General features: G+C 39.6%; 1 protein-coding gene across 17 annotated transcripts in view; it reads right to left on the bottom strand.

The window, feature by feature from the left end:
• The window catches only part of SYTL2 (synaptotagmin like 2), a 398,207-nt gene that overhangs the window by 142,057 nt on the left and 237,379 nt on the right, over positions 1-18,771 (bottom strand). For 11 of the 17 annotated variants that reach the window (XM_078658459.1, XM_078658464.1, XM_078658460.1 and 8 more), the window contains one exon: positions 17,705-17,776. In XM_078658459.1, the coding sequence (XP_078514585.1) occupies positions 17,705-17,776 (72 nt within the window). Of the gene's footprint in view, positions 1-17,317; positions 17,507-17,704; positions 17,777-18,771 lie in introns of all 17 variants that reach the window. The other 6 variants (XM_078658474.1, XM_078658456.1, XM_078658457.1 and 3 more) reach the window with 1 other exon arrangement.

Genomic DNA, 18,771 nt, shown 5'->3' with positions numbered 1-18,771 from the left:
GTGAATTGTATTTAATTGCCTCGCAGTTTACTTTTTTTCTGGACCTGGCACTTTTCATGCAGGTTTAGGCCCAAACATTCTGCCATTTGCCTCCTATTTTTCCTGATCTGTTTTTGTTGGCTTTAGGACTCTGGGCACTTTACCACTGCTTTTCAGTGCTACAGAGCATCTGCGCTCTGTGTAAATTTTAATTCCGATTGGTTATCCATGATTGGTATTTTTAATTTACTCTCAAGTCCCTAGTAAAGTGCACTTGGCGTGCCCAGAGCCTGTAAATCAAATCCTACCAGTGGGTCTGCAGCACTGGTTGAGCCACCCAGATGAGTAGCCCACTTAATTGGTTTCAGGCCTGCCAATGCAGTGTCTGTGAGTGCAGTTTTAAACTGACATGTCGACCTGGCAAGTGCACTCACTTACCAGGCCCCAACCTTCCTTTTTACTATGTGTAAGGCACCCCTAAGGTAGGCCCAATGTTCCCCCATGGGCAGAGTGCAGTGTACGTGAAAGGTAGGACAGGTGGTTAGGTGCCTGGGACTCAAAAATATCAATACATACCACTCTAACAGTAAACTTCCTACAAGGCTGTGGTCTTAGGCTGCCTTCTTTTTTTCACTCTACACCTCTTCCCTTGGCGACACCTCATTAGGGGTCTTATAACCTTCATGCCAATCACCTTCAGACACACACCCAGGCTGCCTCACAGCCATCAGACTCATAATACCCAAATCAAGCCAATATGAAGAATCATGGTGTGTCAGACAGACGTACTCAAAATCTACAATTCAGCAACCTCAATCCTTTAGTTACAGTGAAGCCACCACGTACTACACCCAGAGTTAAGTCCTTCAACATTCTAGGCCCTGGGAATTGGAACTCCCAGTCACTCGACATCCACATTGCTCTTCCTACAAGACTTTTCTAATAGAACTGAAAAGTCATGTTTTACAACTAGAAAGTGGGAAAGGGGAAAATGATTACTCATACTTACTGTTGAAATTGTACATTGTATGCCTGTATGATCCATTAGTTAGATATGTTATAACATTAGGATGTGCAGGTCTTCACCAATTCCAATCACACAGCTGGGGCAACTAATCTATACACAAACTCAACAACCAACAGTCAAAACTAGGTTAACCACCAAATTTTCTCCCAGGAATCAAGGAAGAGCAGCTTTATAATGATGATAGTGATTCCTTGCAATGTGTGACTTTACCTCAATTAATGAATAATCCCTACTGTTGCCGATACTCCGCATCTTCAAAATCACCATATAAGTGAAGTCTCTGGTTGATGAGCAGACACCTGAATACACAAAGCTCCTAGAGGAGACCTCCAAGCTAGGGCTCTTCCTGCAACATCAATCAACTCCACGTCCAGTCACAGCTTCTGTTTTAAAACCTCCTAGAAGTCCTTAAGCCTGAAAAGATCATCTTCACATTTTGCAGGGCATTTCTTTGCTACCTTTGAATATCTATGGCATGATTACCCTTAGAAATGTAAATGTGACTAGAAGATTTCCAAAATATTGGAGTTTCTTACATTCAGGCAACGGAGACTAATGAGATTGTGGAATCCGCAATTAATTTATAAAGCAGATCGGCTGCCAACATTTCTGTTCTATTTCGATCTTTGTCCTCGCTCTTATCACTTGTTGGGAGGGAATGAGTGAGATTGCATCATTTACTATGAGGGCTACTCCAGCATTCGCTGGGCCTACACTGATATGGGTCTTGAGATAGAGTGCAACAGAAGCTTCTGGTAGAAGCAGATATAAAAGAAACCAACACGTTCACCGATTCCAGGAGATAACCTGATCAAAGATCACAGTGGCAAGGGACTCCAGCACATCTCAGGGAGAAGAAACCCATTTCTTTTAATTTTCCTGTACCAAATGCTATAATGCTTTTTACGCAGACAAATCTTAATAATACTTTCTCCCACTGGGTCTCCATAGGAGGAACCTTCACTAATATATGAAACTAGATCAACTCGGGAAAACTAGGCATCAATGTTTACTCCATCAGGTGTCAAAATACCAGCTCTAAGTTAATGGTTAGCAGCTGGCTCAATTATCATTCTTCCTTGAGGCAAGGAGTTGACCTTTAAGACAAACATTGTTGAATGCCTGGCAGTAGGTGTAAATCAATATTGGAGTTTCTCCACCCAAGCACGAAGTATTTTGTACTTGTTTTAATCCCAAATGCCTTCAAACAAATTTCCCACTATTTCTACTCAATGTGCCGTCTTGCAGCTGGCAACCTTTTATTTCTTCAAAGAATTATTGCCTCGACAGAGTGCACGAAGATATCCCTGCATATCACCTCTAATATGTTAAACAACATTTTTAACTGCATGGGCATCCTTGTTTGTTGGAGCAAATTAAAACACACCTTAACTGGTAAAAGGTATTTTCACCCAAAAAATTATATATCAAATTGCATTAGATGCAAAGTTCTGAGTGATGGTCACCTATGCACAGATTAGATCCATTGTGCCACCTCTGGAGGTTTGGCCTGTAGTACTCCAGTCCTCTTACCCTGGAACGTGATCCAAAGAATGCACTGAATTATTCACTAGCTGCCTACTTTCAGAAAAACTCTACAGTTTGTTTTAAGGTCTGTTATCCCTAGAGATTGCAATCTTTAGATGGCTCTGTGTTGTTGTTATCTGTTCTCAGTGAGGGATTCTGTGGCACCTACTGTCATACACATGCCATTCAGGCTCCTAAAATCTTAGGACTCTCAGCGGGTACTCTTTGGTTGGCTCTGTGAAAAACAGGTGTGGAAATCAAGATTTCTGCAGCTAATCAATCAATCAGGGAATTTTAAAGCGCACTACTCACCCATGAGGGTCTCAAGGCGCCATCCTTTGCATTTCTATAACCTAAGGGGCCTTGTAGGCCACTGGGACTTTTAAAAGATTTAAATCTGGCGTGACCAAGTACAGCACTTTGAAAGGCTCAACACAGTTATAAAACACAGACAATGTTCTCTACAGTCATAAATATTAATCTGATACGTGTATTATGGAACCTTTCAGCAATACTGGAACTAAAGAGAAGACCAAGTGCATTTATACAATGCAACAGTCGATCAATGAATTGTTAAATGTGGACGGGATACACAGCAGGAGGCCTGACCTCTGACATGTCAAGCCTTATCTCTTTTGTCCCTCATGCTCCTTTTCATCACATTAATCTTCTGTTATCCACCTTCATCTACCCAATGTCTTTTCTTTGTTCTCACTCTTCCAGTCAGTCTTTTCCCCTTTTCTCAAACTCCCTGTCTTTTCTGATTTTCCATCTTATCTTTTATTATTTTAATTTTACTTCTTAATCTCTTGCTTATTTGTTTTATTCGTCCCTTATAGTCTGTTGAATTTGGTTAATTCTAGAGCCCAGAAAACACTTTGAAATTCTTCAATTTCTCCAGAAACAATTGAATTAATTATGTAAACTTCACCAAGAAAATAGATTTTAAGTCCACTGAGATACAGAACAGGGTTCACAATATTTTAGATTAGGTTAATGATTGGGCTGTTTTAGGTTCTCTTGGGGATGTGAACTGTTTTGTAGACTTTTATAGGTAGTGGTGTTTCCTGTAATATGTTACTCAGGAGAAGAGGTCCCTAGAGAGGCTAGTAATTAAATTAACATTTGGTACTATTAGAAGCGAGCACTTGATAGAACCTACGTGACCATTCAGGTTTACCTATGAATCTTTTGGCGAAGTTAGGATAATCTTAACCTCAGAATGTCCAGGAGTGCCTTGAAGGGAATCCATTGTATAGCTAAATACCTATGGAATACTTTTAATGTGTTGCTGATCAACAGATCTAGTTTTTTCCTTAACTAGATTCATACTTTCCATCTTCATCATCTATTGTTTGTCCAGGATGTCCCTGTGAGACTGGGTATATAGCGGACAGTTTGAAGCCAATTATAGTTAAGTTCACCTCAGGTTTGTGTTTAGGCTGAGCAGAGGTCAAGTTTATGTTATTACAACCATCTTGGGAGCCATACAGCTAGAAAATATGCGGTGTGCCATCAGTGTTTATGAACAATGAGCTCTACGGATTTCAAGAAGAGGTGTAAATGTAACTTTGAAAAAAAAGGAAACAATAGCACTACTAAGGATCTATGCTAAACTGTTAATTTCTACTCTCTACAGTCTTTCACAAAGGAGTGAGACATTTTGAAAAGCGATGAGTATCCTACTGTACTTTCAGTTTTCTTATATATCTGTGCCTGTTTTTTCAGACCTCATGAGTTTGTTTGCTAGGACAAATCCTTACTACACATGGAGTCTCACAGGTAACAAGCGATAGGCTGCATGTGAAGACACATTTGCAATATATTTTTCAAGCAGTTTCTACGTTTAACATCGTGCATGGAAAAGCAGACAGGGAGAAGAAATGTGTTAGAGACATGTTATCCAGGAGGACTCAAGAGCCATCTTTAAAAACTGGGATGTGTGGAATGAGATTTGTGAGAAGAAAATAGGGTAGAGTGAGTTATTTTTTGTTTGTTTTATTTTTATTAAGGAACAGGAGGTTCTTCCACCCAAAATACAGGCATATGCCTGAACAGTTCCTATGAAAGATTATTATCTTACAAAGTAGGCTGGACTGTAATCAATTCTTCAACCTAGCTATTCTTCCAAACAGGAGGTGGACACCTCACCCACACTAAGTGTATGCTTCATCTTAGGGGTTGCTCTTCGCTAGCAAGCAGGTTGCTTGGTAAGCTCCATCGTGTATATTTTTTAGCAAAGTTGGATGTGTACGTTATATCTCAGTCCCATACATGCTAAAATGATATCTTGTGAGGCTAACCCTTAATTTAATTGATTTTTAGTTCAAGAGTAAATGACTAAACACTGGTGTGATGGAAAAACTGTAGATTATGGACCCTTACTCATGGCTCTTAGACTGGTCAAAGGGCATTCATGAACATGTGGGGATCTTTCTCTGTGTGCAATTTAATATCCCTAAGTGTTATATGTGATGTGGTATTGTGAAAGCTAAAATGGTAACTATAAACGGTAACTCTGCTAGGCTATAACTTGTATAATCTTTGGGTATGCACCTCTAGTGGCCTGTAGTACAAAATCTTGTTAGTTTAAACAGCCCAGCATGTATATTTTTTCTAATGTGTTTCATACATTGGTACTTTGGAAATGTTCTCCTTAATTCACCTATCCTATTGTAAATCCAAAAATACGCCCACACATCAGTCCACCCTTGTGAAACCACAGAAGAAGCATGCCACTTAGTGTGGGAGAAGATTCTATGTCATTTCTAAAGAATATCTGGGCAGAAGAATTTACTGCATTCCAGCCTACTATGCAAGATAATATTCCAGCATAGAACACTACAGGTATGAATCAAGCGAGTTTCAAATGCTGGGTTTCTACAAATCACCACTAATCAAGAAGTAGTATTTCCTTATAAAAGAACACACTGGTGACAACAAATTAAACTCCTTTCAGGCATAATACATCTGTGCACATGAAACCCCCATCAGAATTCAGGCTCATTCCTGGACTGTCCTATAGTCTTTTGAAGCCGCCGCTAGGGCAGTAGGGCCCTATAGTCCAACTCTGGAAGCCCTGAAGACTAGGTAACTAAAGAGTGCCCATAAAGTAGATGAAAATTTGTAAGTACGTCTATTTGGGAACAATCTATAGAAAATCTCCTAGAAGCTCAAAGCTCAGCTAAGATGCAGAACAGCTTATCCAAAATGCAGAACAAGTGGACGTTTGTATCAAGCTAATTGACACTACAATAAGTAAAGGGGAATGATGACATTTGGCATTCGATTAATAAAAAAATAGCTATGGATAGTGTCAGAACTAAATGTGTCCTACTGTAGACTACAAATTACAGTCTCCTTGCTGAGAGTGTCTCCCAGCAAACACCAAACAGCAAATCAGGACAGACCATCACATTACTACAACCACCGGATGTATTACTTCTACTTTTGGCATTGGTGGTCCAACTAAGGGAAGTTTTATGCATTTAAAAATAATTTACTCACAAGCTGCGGCCAGGCTAATCCAACTCAGTGGAATCTTTTTAGCTAACTGTTCATCTACTGGAGTTTCTTTTAACAGCTGACTAGAGAATTACTTTGCACCTTTTTGACACTGACTAATCAATCTGACAATCTAGGAACTCCTCTGATCTACTAGCAAGCAAGGTTTGTATTTAGAGAGTAAAGATATTTATTTTGCAAGACTTTCATTACTATATCCCTTTTAACTGACATAGTTGTGTAATTTATAGTTAGCAATCTTATTCAACCAGTTTTCTTTAAAACACTAAAGTAGATAATTTGAAGAACAGAAAATCTTACCATTTGCTACTTAATTGGATTTTATTTGTAAAATGAGCAGCATTGTTTAGTACAGAAAAATATATTCGAACTCCAAGATAAAAATCATCAATTATTTAGTAAAGTATATACACAATAATTTAGAACCTTTACAAACGTTTAACTTATTGAGAGCAGAGTGTGCATCAAATGTCAAATATTGTTATTGTTCAGTTTTAATACCAATTAACAACCCAATTAAATGCAAACAAATAGCTCTTTATTGAATAAAACTTGGAAGTCGATCCAGCAACTAAGCAAAAATGTTTAATTTGAATCACTAGGCAAATGAGCAGTAAGAAGTTATTTTTTAAATTAATGTATTTTTCTAATATGATATACCTAGGAAAACGCCAATAAGCAGGTTAAAGGAAAAGTCTCCAACATGCCTTCCCCTGATGTGTCTACGTGTACCATTAAACATTTTGGATTTGCAAAGAAAAGTAGGACAAAATGGCATATCTTTCTAAAGAAGAGGATTGTAATTAGAAATGACTGCAAATATGACATGAACTTGGCCTCCTTTGGAAACAACCATTTCATCTCTCTCGTAAACTGCTGCTGGTAAACGACCAGCCACTCATTTGAAATGTAATCAGGGACACCCTTTTTATCAGAGAAGTAGGGCTCAGTTACACAACAGCAGGGGTCTGACTGTTACCACCCACCTGGGGCCATACCTGACCTGTTCAAGCAATATGAATGCCTCTCTTGGTCAAAACCAAAATTTGGTGCCAGGCTCCTTGGCTTGGGTCCAGAGTTCCTTCAAATGTTTCTGTTACCAAGAAGGTCCATCCAGAGAAATCCATTATTACTTGAACTTTGTACATATGAAAAGGACATCACTTGTTCAAATCTCCTGTGCTACTTTCACGAACACATTAAAAATGCTGTGGTGGAAAGACATTGCAAAACCTTCTAGTTAATGACAAAAATGAGAACCCAATGATTAAATTAATGCAGTATATGCTGTACTAACCATTGATTCAAGTTCATCACTTCCAGATTTCTACTGAGTGTAAGAGTAAAGGGAGCTGAACATCTGTACTCCTGAACATTTGCAGCAAACATTCATGTGAAAAGATTCTTGACCATCAATGCATAATTGCTGGATCGACCCCTAAAACTGCATGTTACATAAGCAGGGCAATTAGAAATACAAAGCAACATCAGAACATGCTTGTTAGTTTAAGCGAAGAAGAACTATTAGACAAAGCTTGCATTTGTATTCACATCTCATTGCTTCTTGTTCTAGGTTTTTGATCTGTTTAATTACAGAACATATAGAAGTTTCCTATTAAACCCAACATTCATTGGAAAATTATACAGTGTAGAGACAGATGAATTCTTAAAAGTGCAGATTAGTGCTTTCACATTTTTCCCATTACAAAATGGTTTAAACTAAAATATTTTGTTACATTATTACTTCATAATTCCGAAAGGACTGCGTTATATATTTATTCACATCGTTGCTAAAGCAGGTATGCGCTACAATTGAAGAACAAGGACTTTGGGGACAGTAAGCCCAACCCGCACCTTAATACAGATACACAATCAATCAGCACATTTCTGAAAAAAGCCATCCAGGGACACTACGTTTGGAAACCTGAGGGTAAAGTTTTCAGTGGCAATATTATATGCGGAGACCTAGGTCTCTTGAGCTGCCTGTTCGGTTCAACTGGGGAAGGACTTCAAACAATCCCAGACTCTTAACATTAGTAGTCTGATCGGGACCAGCAGACCTATTTAGATTTGATACCAAAAGGTAATCACACAGAACACATTCAAAAGGCAGGATTTAAGAATGGTCGCTGGAGGAATCACTACAGGTCTTTCTGTCTAATTTCAAATTTCCCCTTGGGAGATTGGACACAAACTGTCGAGAGGGCCTATCATTGCCACAAGGATAGGAAAGCTGAAAGGTGACACTGCTACTTCGGACAACATGTTTCTGGTCTTTCTCTACTGTGGTCTTGCTTCTGAAACTGGATAATCCTAATTCCTGTGAATTTTTAGCCTGAGATTTTTTATCAGAACCTTCCTTTTGGTCTTCAGATAATTCTATCCCTTCACAATGTATTTCTGCTGACTGGATGGTCTGCTTGGATGAAGGAATACAAGAATGGGCTGTACTGTGAAGAAACTCCCATTTCCGATTAAGTCTAGATACTTGTACTTCATTAACGACCGGTGCATCAGCACCCATGTTTCCACAGTCCCTTTGTTGGTTTCCACATTTGTAAAGTTTGTCTTCAGTTGGGCCAGTTGAGCATGCGTGGGAGAGGCTTAAAACCACTTGATCATTAGATAGCTTAGACTTCTCTGACAGGGACACTGGCGCGTAAAGAATTGTCTCTGTTCTGGAATCCTGCATTTTGCCAGGCTGTCCAATTGGACCACTGGCTGCACATATGCTGTTGCCTAGATTATGAGGCTCTGGTCTTTCTAATGGGTCTAAGGCTGCCTGCACTTCATATTTCTCTTTCAGTTGTTGTATTCTTGTTGTAGATAGTTTTTTTTGTGTCAGTTTTGACTTTTTCTCTTCATCATGAGAGGATTTGTTTGATGTGGGGGATTCAATTACATTATCTATAGAACCTGTTTTAAAACTAACATTAAAAGGACCAATCTCTGGTTTTGATCCAACAAGTGTGCCACTGCTTGACTTTACTATTTTTGGGGGAATACATTTGTCAAGCTGGTAGCCAGTCAAAACCCTGGGAGCTAGCTGTATCTTTTTAGTTGAAAGCTTTTGTTGTACTGATTGAGTTTTTTCTTCACAGTGTTTATCTTTTATAGGAATCCTGGTTAATGTAGGATATGTGCCCGAAGGCTGGCCAAGATATTTAGAATTATTTTGATAATTATCAATGGTACTATTGGATGCCCTATTTAATGAAATCAAGTTCTCAGAATACTCCCCCTGCAGGTTCTCAAACCCAATGGGAAACATACCTTGTTCAGCTGTGGATGTGTTGTCTGTTGCTTCCCTCAATAACTGTGCTCTATCCAAACCATCAGTGTATTTCTGTTTCACCGAAGTACTATTTTGTAGCAGTTGGGTATTATTCTTTGTTGCATCATTTCTTTCACTATGGAGCACGCCTTTTTTCTCAGCTAAAATGTTAATCTCGCCAAGATAAGCGGTTTGGTCTATTTTTTCCCGATCATGATCAGACATGATCCCAGGAGTATTTTCCAGGTTATCAGCCTGTTTGTCAAAAGTAAGCAAAGTGTCAGAAGAATCGAGACCATGATTTTTTTGTCCGTCCTGAAATGCATCGTTTTTAATTTTTGATAAAATAACGGACTTGTTAACTTTTTGAGGAAGCTGTGTCTCCTGTTGATGATGAACCTGGGGGCTAGGTTTACTTCCCTTTGTAATAGGCATTAATGGTATTTTGCTCTGATCATCAACTATTCCATGCTGTACCTCAGGAATGGTGTCAACAATGTTTCTTTGATCAGCTGGCCGTACTACTGTAGTTGAAGCCTCAGAAAACTCATTGTACACTTTTTCAAATCCAATGTCCAAAGCACTTTTGTCAGTTTTTGGATTAGGGATAGTTTCATCAAATGCTTTAATAACCTCAAGTGGAGGACATTCTTCTTGATGATCCTCAACATTCTGGTACTTGCGCTGTAACACTTTTACAGAAAGCTTCCTTTGCATTGACTGTGAATGTCCAATGTCTTGCTTTGAGTCTCCCATTAGAAGCTTGACATGCTTGTCTATTTTGTCAGAGACATTTCCAGCATATACACCACTGTGATTGTCCCGCTGATTGTGTTTAAATTTACCTTTATAAATGTCTGCATTAATATTAGATTCCTTGTGTAATACTGGTGAAGATGGAGAAGCATCTTTGTTCACAGTGTTTAATCCGGACTTAAATTCACTTAATGCTGTTTTGGGAAGTACAGTAGTTCTTTGTACAGTTTCCTTTTGAGCTCTGAGGAAAACATCACTTTTAGTCTTTGCACAACTTGTATTTCTGTGGTGCTTTTGAAATGGTTTTTCTTTAGACAACATTTGTTGAATCTTGGCCACATTGCTAGATCCCTGGTCTGCTGTAAAGTTTGTTGTTGATGCGTTCATATCCAACTTTTCCCTTCCTCTGTCATATTTAGTCAGATCAGCCCTTGGTGGTTTTAAAGATCGGAAATTATACTCTTTCACATGCTCAGAGGACGATCCGTGCTTTGAGCTCTGTAACGGTCTTTGCTGTTCTAGTGTTGTATGAGGTAGCGTAGAGGAGGATTCTTCAAGAAGCTTTTGTAGTCCGACAAATTTATACAGATCCTTTTTTGCTGGAACAGTAGTGTTTTCCACAGGTTCCCTCATGTCACTTAGAGGAACCGTGTCCTTTTTAATTGAGTTGTTAGAAGAAACCTCGCTAGTTTCTATTTTGGTTGGAACATGATTGTGTTCTGTTAGAAATGAATCTTTCAAACTGGTTGTTTCTGAAACAAAATGACATGGAAGTGAAACAATGTGAGCAGGATTGCCTTCAATAGGTTTAGCAGCTGGTGGTGCACATGCCATGTTAACTGTATCCACTACATCCTTTTTTTGGAGTACATCACTGCCTTGTGGTTCTTGCATAGAGTCTTTTCCTTCAGTCCTGAACATAAGGGAAGTATTTTCAAGCACTGGCAACAGTGGGTCAGGCACCTGTTTGTGAAGATTTTGTAATTTGTCCTTTAAGTTTACCACACATTTTGTTGGGGCAGTAGTCTTTACAATAACCTCTCTTACTTCATGAATGGGTGCCTTGTTTTCAGAATGTTTAAAGACCCCCTGCTGTTCTAATGCTTGGGACTGCAGTGGAGAGGATTCATTATTCAGTTTATTTAAACCAGTATTTAATTCACTGTGCCCAATATTACATTTAGAACCTTCATTTTCAGCATTATCTTTCCTTTGGTAAGCAAAGTGGTTCTTTTCGATTGTAGAATGTTTCTGGATTTTGAGGTCTTCGTCAGCTTTTTGATCTCCAGTGGATGTTGACTTCAGAGCCTCTATTTGCAGATTCTCTAAAGCAGCTTTAAATTCCACTACAGAAGTTTTCGTAGGTGCTAATGTTTTTTCTATTGATTCCTCCACTGGGACTTTCAGAGAACTCTTCTTTGTAAATCCCTCTTTAATCTTGGTTTGTCCATCAGTTATCTGGAGTACTGGAGAGGACAGTGAAGCCTCCGTAACTAGCTTTTGTAAGCCCTTGTGAAATTCACACAGATCATCCTTTGGAGAAATAGATTTTAAAATAACCTCTGTCACTTCTTGAATATGTACAGTCTCCTGAGGACTTTCCTGCAATGGTAATTTGGGCTGTAAATAGGAATTCAACATGCCATTTTGTACACTAGGGCCTACCACTGGTGGAATGGCTGCATTCTCTACTTTCATTATGCCTTTCTTTGAGCCTCCAGGGATATTAAGAGGTTCTTGTGACAAGTCTTTTCTTTGCACCCTCACCACAAAGTTCGGGTTTTCAACCACAAGCACCTCTGGGTCAGATGCTTCATTCTGTAGCTTCTGCAATCTTATTTTAAATTCATTTGAGTCATTGATCGTAGGAGCACCAGTTTTTACAATAACCTCACTTACTTCCTGAGGGATTAGTTCCACTTTAGGGAGTTCAATGGACCTCTGATCTTCCAATGATTTGTGATGCATCATAGAGGGTAACTCATTAGGTTGCCTACTCACACTGAGGTTCAATTCACTGCCGTCAATGATGGGTTGAGCATCTACTTTTTCCACAGTTGATATCTCTAAGTCAGCATAGCTTTGTACCGGTTGCACAAATTCTTGCTGTTTTGGAGATACTAATAACAGGTTGGGTTTTTCCTCACTTTCAGCTTTTGTTGGAGCGCAAGCCATTTCTGCTGTTTTGTCCTTTGCTATTTTCAGTTCACTGTGCATTTCGTCTGGCTTGCTAATTTGTCTGGTGTATAAGGAAGAAGACTGTGAGGCCTCTACAGTTACTTTTCTTACATCACTTTTACAATCAACATTATTGGTTTGTGATGAAACAGTGGTTCTACCCACCTTCTTCACTTTGGGAAGAAGTTTGTTTACACTAAAACAATCAAGATCATTTCCGTGTACAGATAATTTACGATGTGGAGGAGCATCTACTTTGTTATTGCCAGGTGTAGTTTCAGCCATCCTTATGCCATTGTCTACAACCTCTTCATTCATGCATTCAACAAGATTTTTCTCTTCTTGTATAAAGTCATTTTCACTGCTTCTGTTCATAGTATTAGCCTTCTCAAAGACCGAGGACAGTGGCTCTAAAGCCTCTTGTTGAAGTTTGTCTATACCAATTTTAAAATCATACAGGCCAGTTTTTGGTGGAACAGCCGTTCTGATCATAATTTCTGTTACTTCTTGAGGAAACACTTCCTCCTTTGCACTATTAAAGGAACTATGTTCGCTTACAACTTCTAGAACATCCTTACTTGGGTCATCTTCAGGACTTTGTTTTTCTATGGAAAGAGCTTTCTGAGTCTCTTTGCATCCAGGGGAAGTTGACATCAAGGCCTCTTTTTGCAGCTTCTCTAACCTACTTCTGAATTCCAACACATGATCTTGTGACAGAGCAATTCTCCGTTCTATAATCTCTTCAGTTTGGCAAGTAAGAGGACTTTGTTTTTGCTGTGTAGAAAGTTGCTCTTCAACCTTTGCCTGTACATTACCTTCCAGCTGCACAGGAGATAAATGTGTATCGGATGTTAACAGTTTCTTCAAAGCTGAATCGAAATCACGACCATCAGGCTCCGGTTTTACTGTTTTAACAAAAATTTCTTTTACTTCGTGCAGGGCGGTCTTCTCCTTGGGGAGTTCAGGTGCACTTTGCTTTACTAGTAATGTTGGAATCAATGGTAGCTGTGGACTAGGGAGCAGGCCATTGAGGTCAGTCGCTTGTTGTAGAGCAGGTTTTTCTTGATTGCCCAAATATTCCTCCTTCAGGACTTCAATATTGTGCTCCTGTTCTTGTGCGGAATCCATAACCTTGCTCACAGCTGTAGACTCCTGAAGCTCTGGCACATGCGACATAGATGCCTCCTCCTGAAGCTTCATTAAACCAATTTTAAATTCATTTAGGTTATGTTTAGGGGGAATAAAAGTCTGTATAACATATTCACTTATTTCAGGGGAGGGTTCACTCTCCTTGTAATTAATCAGCTCCTGCTGTTGCGATTGTGTGTTCTTTTGTAGCTTAATTACACTAGTCTTATATTCCCTGTAGTCACTGTTGGGGCAAGCATCTGTTTTTCCCTTTAGTGATATCATCTCATTTTCTGGGCATTCAGAATTTTTTCCTGACGAGTTAGCCATGCCATAGGATTCCTTATTTACTAGGGATTTTGACAACAAGGCGTCGCTTTGCAGCTTCTCTGAACCTACCTGTAATGCCACAAGGTCAGAATTTGGTGGCACAGTTGTACTTTCAGCAATATCGGACTGCTTTTCTGAAAAATCATCTTCGTGTTTGGTCTGTACCGTGTCTTCCTGAGCCATTGGAAAGGACAGTGAAGCCTCAACGAACATCTTATTTAAGGCAGTATTAAAATAACTGACATCAGTAGCTGGAGAAGCACTTTTTTCAATAACTTCTTTCACTTCCTCACTAAGCTGTTGAGATGCTTTTTCCTCCAATACTAATGTCTGATGTAATAGAGTATTGGTATTGGTTATTCGCGGCACAGCCATCTTTCCTGCTCTGTCTTCCTGGAAGCCTTCAATATAGCACTGCTGTGCTTGTGGAAGATAAAGCTCTTGCCTTCTGGTAACGCCTGGAGATTTTTGAACCTCTGGCAAGAGTGGCTCAGATGCCTCCTGGCAAAGCTTCTGTAAGCCACTTTTAAAGCCATCCAACTCAGTCTTAGTGGAAACTGTGGTTTTTTTAACAACTTCTGTTACTTCCTGAGGATGTTCTTCCTCTTCGGGTTGTTTGACTGAGCTCTGCTCCTGTAATGAATTGTCACACGATGGAGTGGAAACTTCCATAGATTTATTTATATTAGTATTCCCTTCCTTGACAGGCTTTGATGAAACACTTCTGACAAACTCATACGTGTCTTGCAGTGGTGAACTCATGCTAGGGATTTCAGCTGCATTGTCCAGCCAAGGCTCCGACGCCTCCTTCTGAAGCTTTTGCAAACCTTTTTTGAATTCACTCACATCAGGCTTTGTGGGAACAGCATCTTTTTCTATAACTTCTTGTACTTCCGGAGGATGACTAATTGACCTTTGCTCTCTAAACATTTTGTTCTGCAGTGGAGAGGGCTCATTAAGTAACTTATTTACAGTAGTGTTTGATGCACCACGCTCAAAGTTGGGTTGCACATCAGTTATTTTTATTATTAATACACTATTTTTTCTTGGGGATTCGGCGTGTTGTTGACCTTCCACATTGAACTCCAGAAGCTCTGATTTTGGTGACATGATTGTTGTTCTAACAGCTTCATCCTTTGAGAATTGAAAAACACTTTCTATTTGTTTTGTAGAATCCTTTTCTTGAACGGTCATCTGCATAGGAACCTCCTCAAGATGCACAGGGGATGAGGTAGGGTTATCACTGATGTAAGCTTTGGGGGCTACGGAAGTCTTTTCCACAACCATAATCTCTTCTCTTGTTGCCAGTTCCAGAGGGCTTTTATGGGGTGAAAACATTTTTTCTTCAATATTCTGTGTAGACTTATGGAGCACTGGAAATGATCCATGTACAATTGGGTTTTGAATGTTTTCTGAATCACATTTAAATTCATCAATAGTGGCTTTTGGTGGACCGATAATTTCTAACCCAACTTCTCTTACCTCAGTATGGTGCCCTTTTACATCTTTAATTCTAGTGGACATTTGCTCTTTTGGTTTTCTAGGGTACTGTTGGCACCGTCTCAGAACCTCCATTACATCAGGTTTTGACTCACCAGGCTCTATCTTTGATTGGATTACCGATTTCTCTACCGTCTCTGTAGGTGGTGGTCTCTGGGAATCTTCTGATTGTTTAATTGTCATTCTAACTACTTCACTTGGTTTTAAATCCATTGCAAATGAAGACTCAGAGGCCTCAGTGGACAGCTTGTGTAAACCATTATGAAACAGACTGATCTCTTTTTGTGGAGCAGCCGTTCTAAAAATAACCTCCTTCACTTCTCGACCCACTGACTTATCTTTAGAGTATTTAAGATAACCTTGTTCTGTAGTTGATTTGTTGTGTGTTGAGGATTTTTGTAGCTCAACCAGCTCCTCTCCCTGACTTATTTCTCTAAGTTCAGTGTGCTGTTCTGCCATGCTTTGGTCTTCAATCTCGGTAGCAGGATAGTTAGGAATATTTGGGTGCTCTCCGCCATATTTTTTCTCCATTTTTAACCCTTCATTTGCTGTCTGTTGTGCAGCACTTAATGGCACAAGGGACTCCATATGTAGCTTTTCCAAGTTAAGTTTAAATTCATCGAGATCAGATTTTGGTGGAGCAATGGTTTTTAAAATAACTTCTTTATTGAGGAAATCTAGGTGACTGTGCTGCACCCGGGCCTCTGGAAGTAATGGTAAAGTGGATCCCTCATTCTCTCCATCTAACTCAGTGTTTAATTCTTCGGCCTCATACTTTGCTGGAGGCCAGGTTTTCTCTGCTGGCTCTTTGGAGTAGCCTGGGGCATTTTGTTTCTCGCATGTAGATATGGGCTTTTGGAGTACACCTTCATGCATTTGATAATTCAGATATAATTCAGCAGACTCCTCTCTGTGCAACTTTTCTAGCTTGGTGTCAAATTCATCAGGGGTGGCATTCGGAGGAGCAACAGTTCTTTGCATTATTTCGACTACTTCTTGAGGGACTGCTTCTGCTAAATGGCACTTCATGGACTGCTGGATTACTTCTTGTGCCTGGAATAATGTAGATTCTTTCGTGGTATTTACTTCTTCAGTAAACAGTTCTTTATCTTCATCAACTAAGCATATAGAGTTACCACCATTTTGGAATAGAGGTTGAGAATTTACATTTTGATCTGCAGAGGACACATTACCAGAGATTAATGGTGCATTTGCCTCACTTTCTAATTTCATTAATGCAATGTTAAATTCACTTACGTTGGATTTGGATGGTACTTCTGTTTTGCTTACAATTTCTACAATGTCATTTACAGCACCTTCAACAATATTATATTGTCCTTTTACTGAAGATTTGTGGGGAATCTTTCCGTCAATACTACTTGTTTCGTTAAAGGATTGAGGGTTTTCTTTTATTATCTGGTGCAGGCCTGGTACATTTGGGGAAAAGCATGTTGTTTGAACAGAGTCACACATTTCCTGTTCAGTGGGCCCATTATGTGTGCCAGAATCAATTAGACTATGTTGCCTTATAATATCCTGTGCAGGAGAAGCATTCTCAAATGGCACTGGATTATGCTCAGTCTGGTTGAAAAACCTTGTAGTTTCAGATAATCCATTCTGATGGAATTCTGCCGCTTCCTTATGATCTACAACTGGGTGACTCTTCCAAGTTATATTTTCACTATTTGTTGTGCCATCTTGTTCAAGAGAATCACATCGAGATTCACCCACATATGTGTTATATAATGAAACAGGATAGCTAATATCATCTACATTTCTATTTTTACTGCGATTCACATTCTCATCATCATCTTGTTGTGGACCTTTTAGGATCTGCTTATCAGAATAAACATTATCAGCCTTTGCTTTGCTTCTAATATCTAAAGTAGATTTTTCATCTTCATTTCTGTTTATCAAATAATCAGTGGTCCCATCACTCCCTGCACCCCCACTCTTCCCCACAATGACCTCCTTTTCATGGGGTTCTGTAGCTTTTATCTGCAATTCTTGAGAAATGTGTATGGCTAGCTCAGGCCGATCTCCTGATTTGGTTATTCCCGGGAGCCCTACATTAGCTGCACTTTCAAACTTACCACTAAAATGTTTGCTGGTTCTAAATGTCTTGTCTTTGCTCTCTTGTACATCTGCATTGAATTTTAAAAGGCTGGCATTCTGTGGTACATTGAAATTGTCTCTGTTGTCATCATTTTTAGGCTTGGTGTTCTCCATAACCATGGTTTCAGTCTTGCGTGATGGTTCACTTTCATCTATGGATTCTTTTCCTGCAGGATTTGCAAAGGTTATTTGGCCATTGTTAGTCCCAAATTCTCTCTCAAGCTCATATGATACAGATAAATTACCTGCCTGCATTAATCACCATAAATTACCTGCCTGCATTAATCACCATATCTATCTTCCTGACTACAAATAATATTTAGGGCTAGGATGTCATAAATAAAAAATAAAAAAAAAAGAATTACCTTGCAGATCGTCTGAAGAGTCCAATTTTGACAAGCGAGGGGTGTTAATCTTGGCATACACAGGTTGCTGATCTAGAACACAAAGCAAAGAGTTGCCTTTCCAGATTGGTAAGAAATAGTACATGAAGGGGTTTACACTAACTATGCGTCCCTTTTTTGACTAATTATTTTTAGAAATGCATGACATTGGTGTGTCGTTCCTACTTTAGTTTATGGCTTATGACTCTGATCTACACAGGAAGCGAACAATTTATTTTGAAATCCTAAATAAGAGATGTTTGAGGGTGTCCCATAGTCATCTAACCCCTGGAATTTCAGCTTCTGGCCCCCCTCCCTTGGGCCCTCGCCCTGCCAATTCGGTAAAGAGCCTAGGCGTAATCATATGTAGTGACTTGTCCATGAGGCCCCAAATTAATGCAGTAACATCATCCTGTTTCTTCCACCTGCGCAGGATATGCAAAATTCGTAGATTCCTCACCACCGAGGCACTCATTCTTGTCATCATGGCTCTTGTTACCTCGCGTATTGACTACGCCAACTCCCTCTATGTTGAAATACCTGCTTACCATCTTCACCGGTTGCAGTTGGTGCAAAATCAGGCGGCAAGACTGGTCTTTTATCAGCCCAAACATCAACATGTCTCGCCCCTGTTAAGGAGACTGCACTGGCTCCCCGTGGCCTATCGCTGCTCGTTCAAACTTGGCTGTACTGTCTTTAAGGCTCTTATAGACCAAGCTCCTGCTTTCATCACATCCAGCCTTCAGCGATACACCCCCTCTAGAGATCTCCGGTCTATCTCTCAACCTGCTGATGATCCCAAGGTATAAACGCAAAAAGCATGGAGGATTGTGTTTTTCTTTCTTGGCCCCCACTTTGTGGAACTCCCTCCCTATTTCCCTTAGACTCTGCCCTTGTTATGTCTGCTTCCGCAAATTACTTAAGACTCATCTTTTTCAGTTAGCTTATTGAGTTATTCCGCTGCACTGTTCCCCCCGCAATTGTTTGAGCGCCATGAAACCGTCTGGTGACCCAGCGCGGTATAAATATTTTTAACATAACATAACATC

Source organism: Lissotriton helveticus, chromosome 8 (assembly GCF_964261635.1).
Source record: "Lissotriton helveticus chromosome 8, aLisHel1.1, whole genome shotgun sequence".
Lineage (NCBI taxonomy): Eukaryota > Metazoa > Chordata > Amphibia > Caudata > Salamandridae > Lissotriton > Lissotriton helveticus.
The sequence above is the reverse complement of the archived record's forward strand: the minus strand, read 5'-3'. Positions and strand labels throughout refer to the sequence as shown.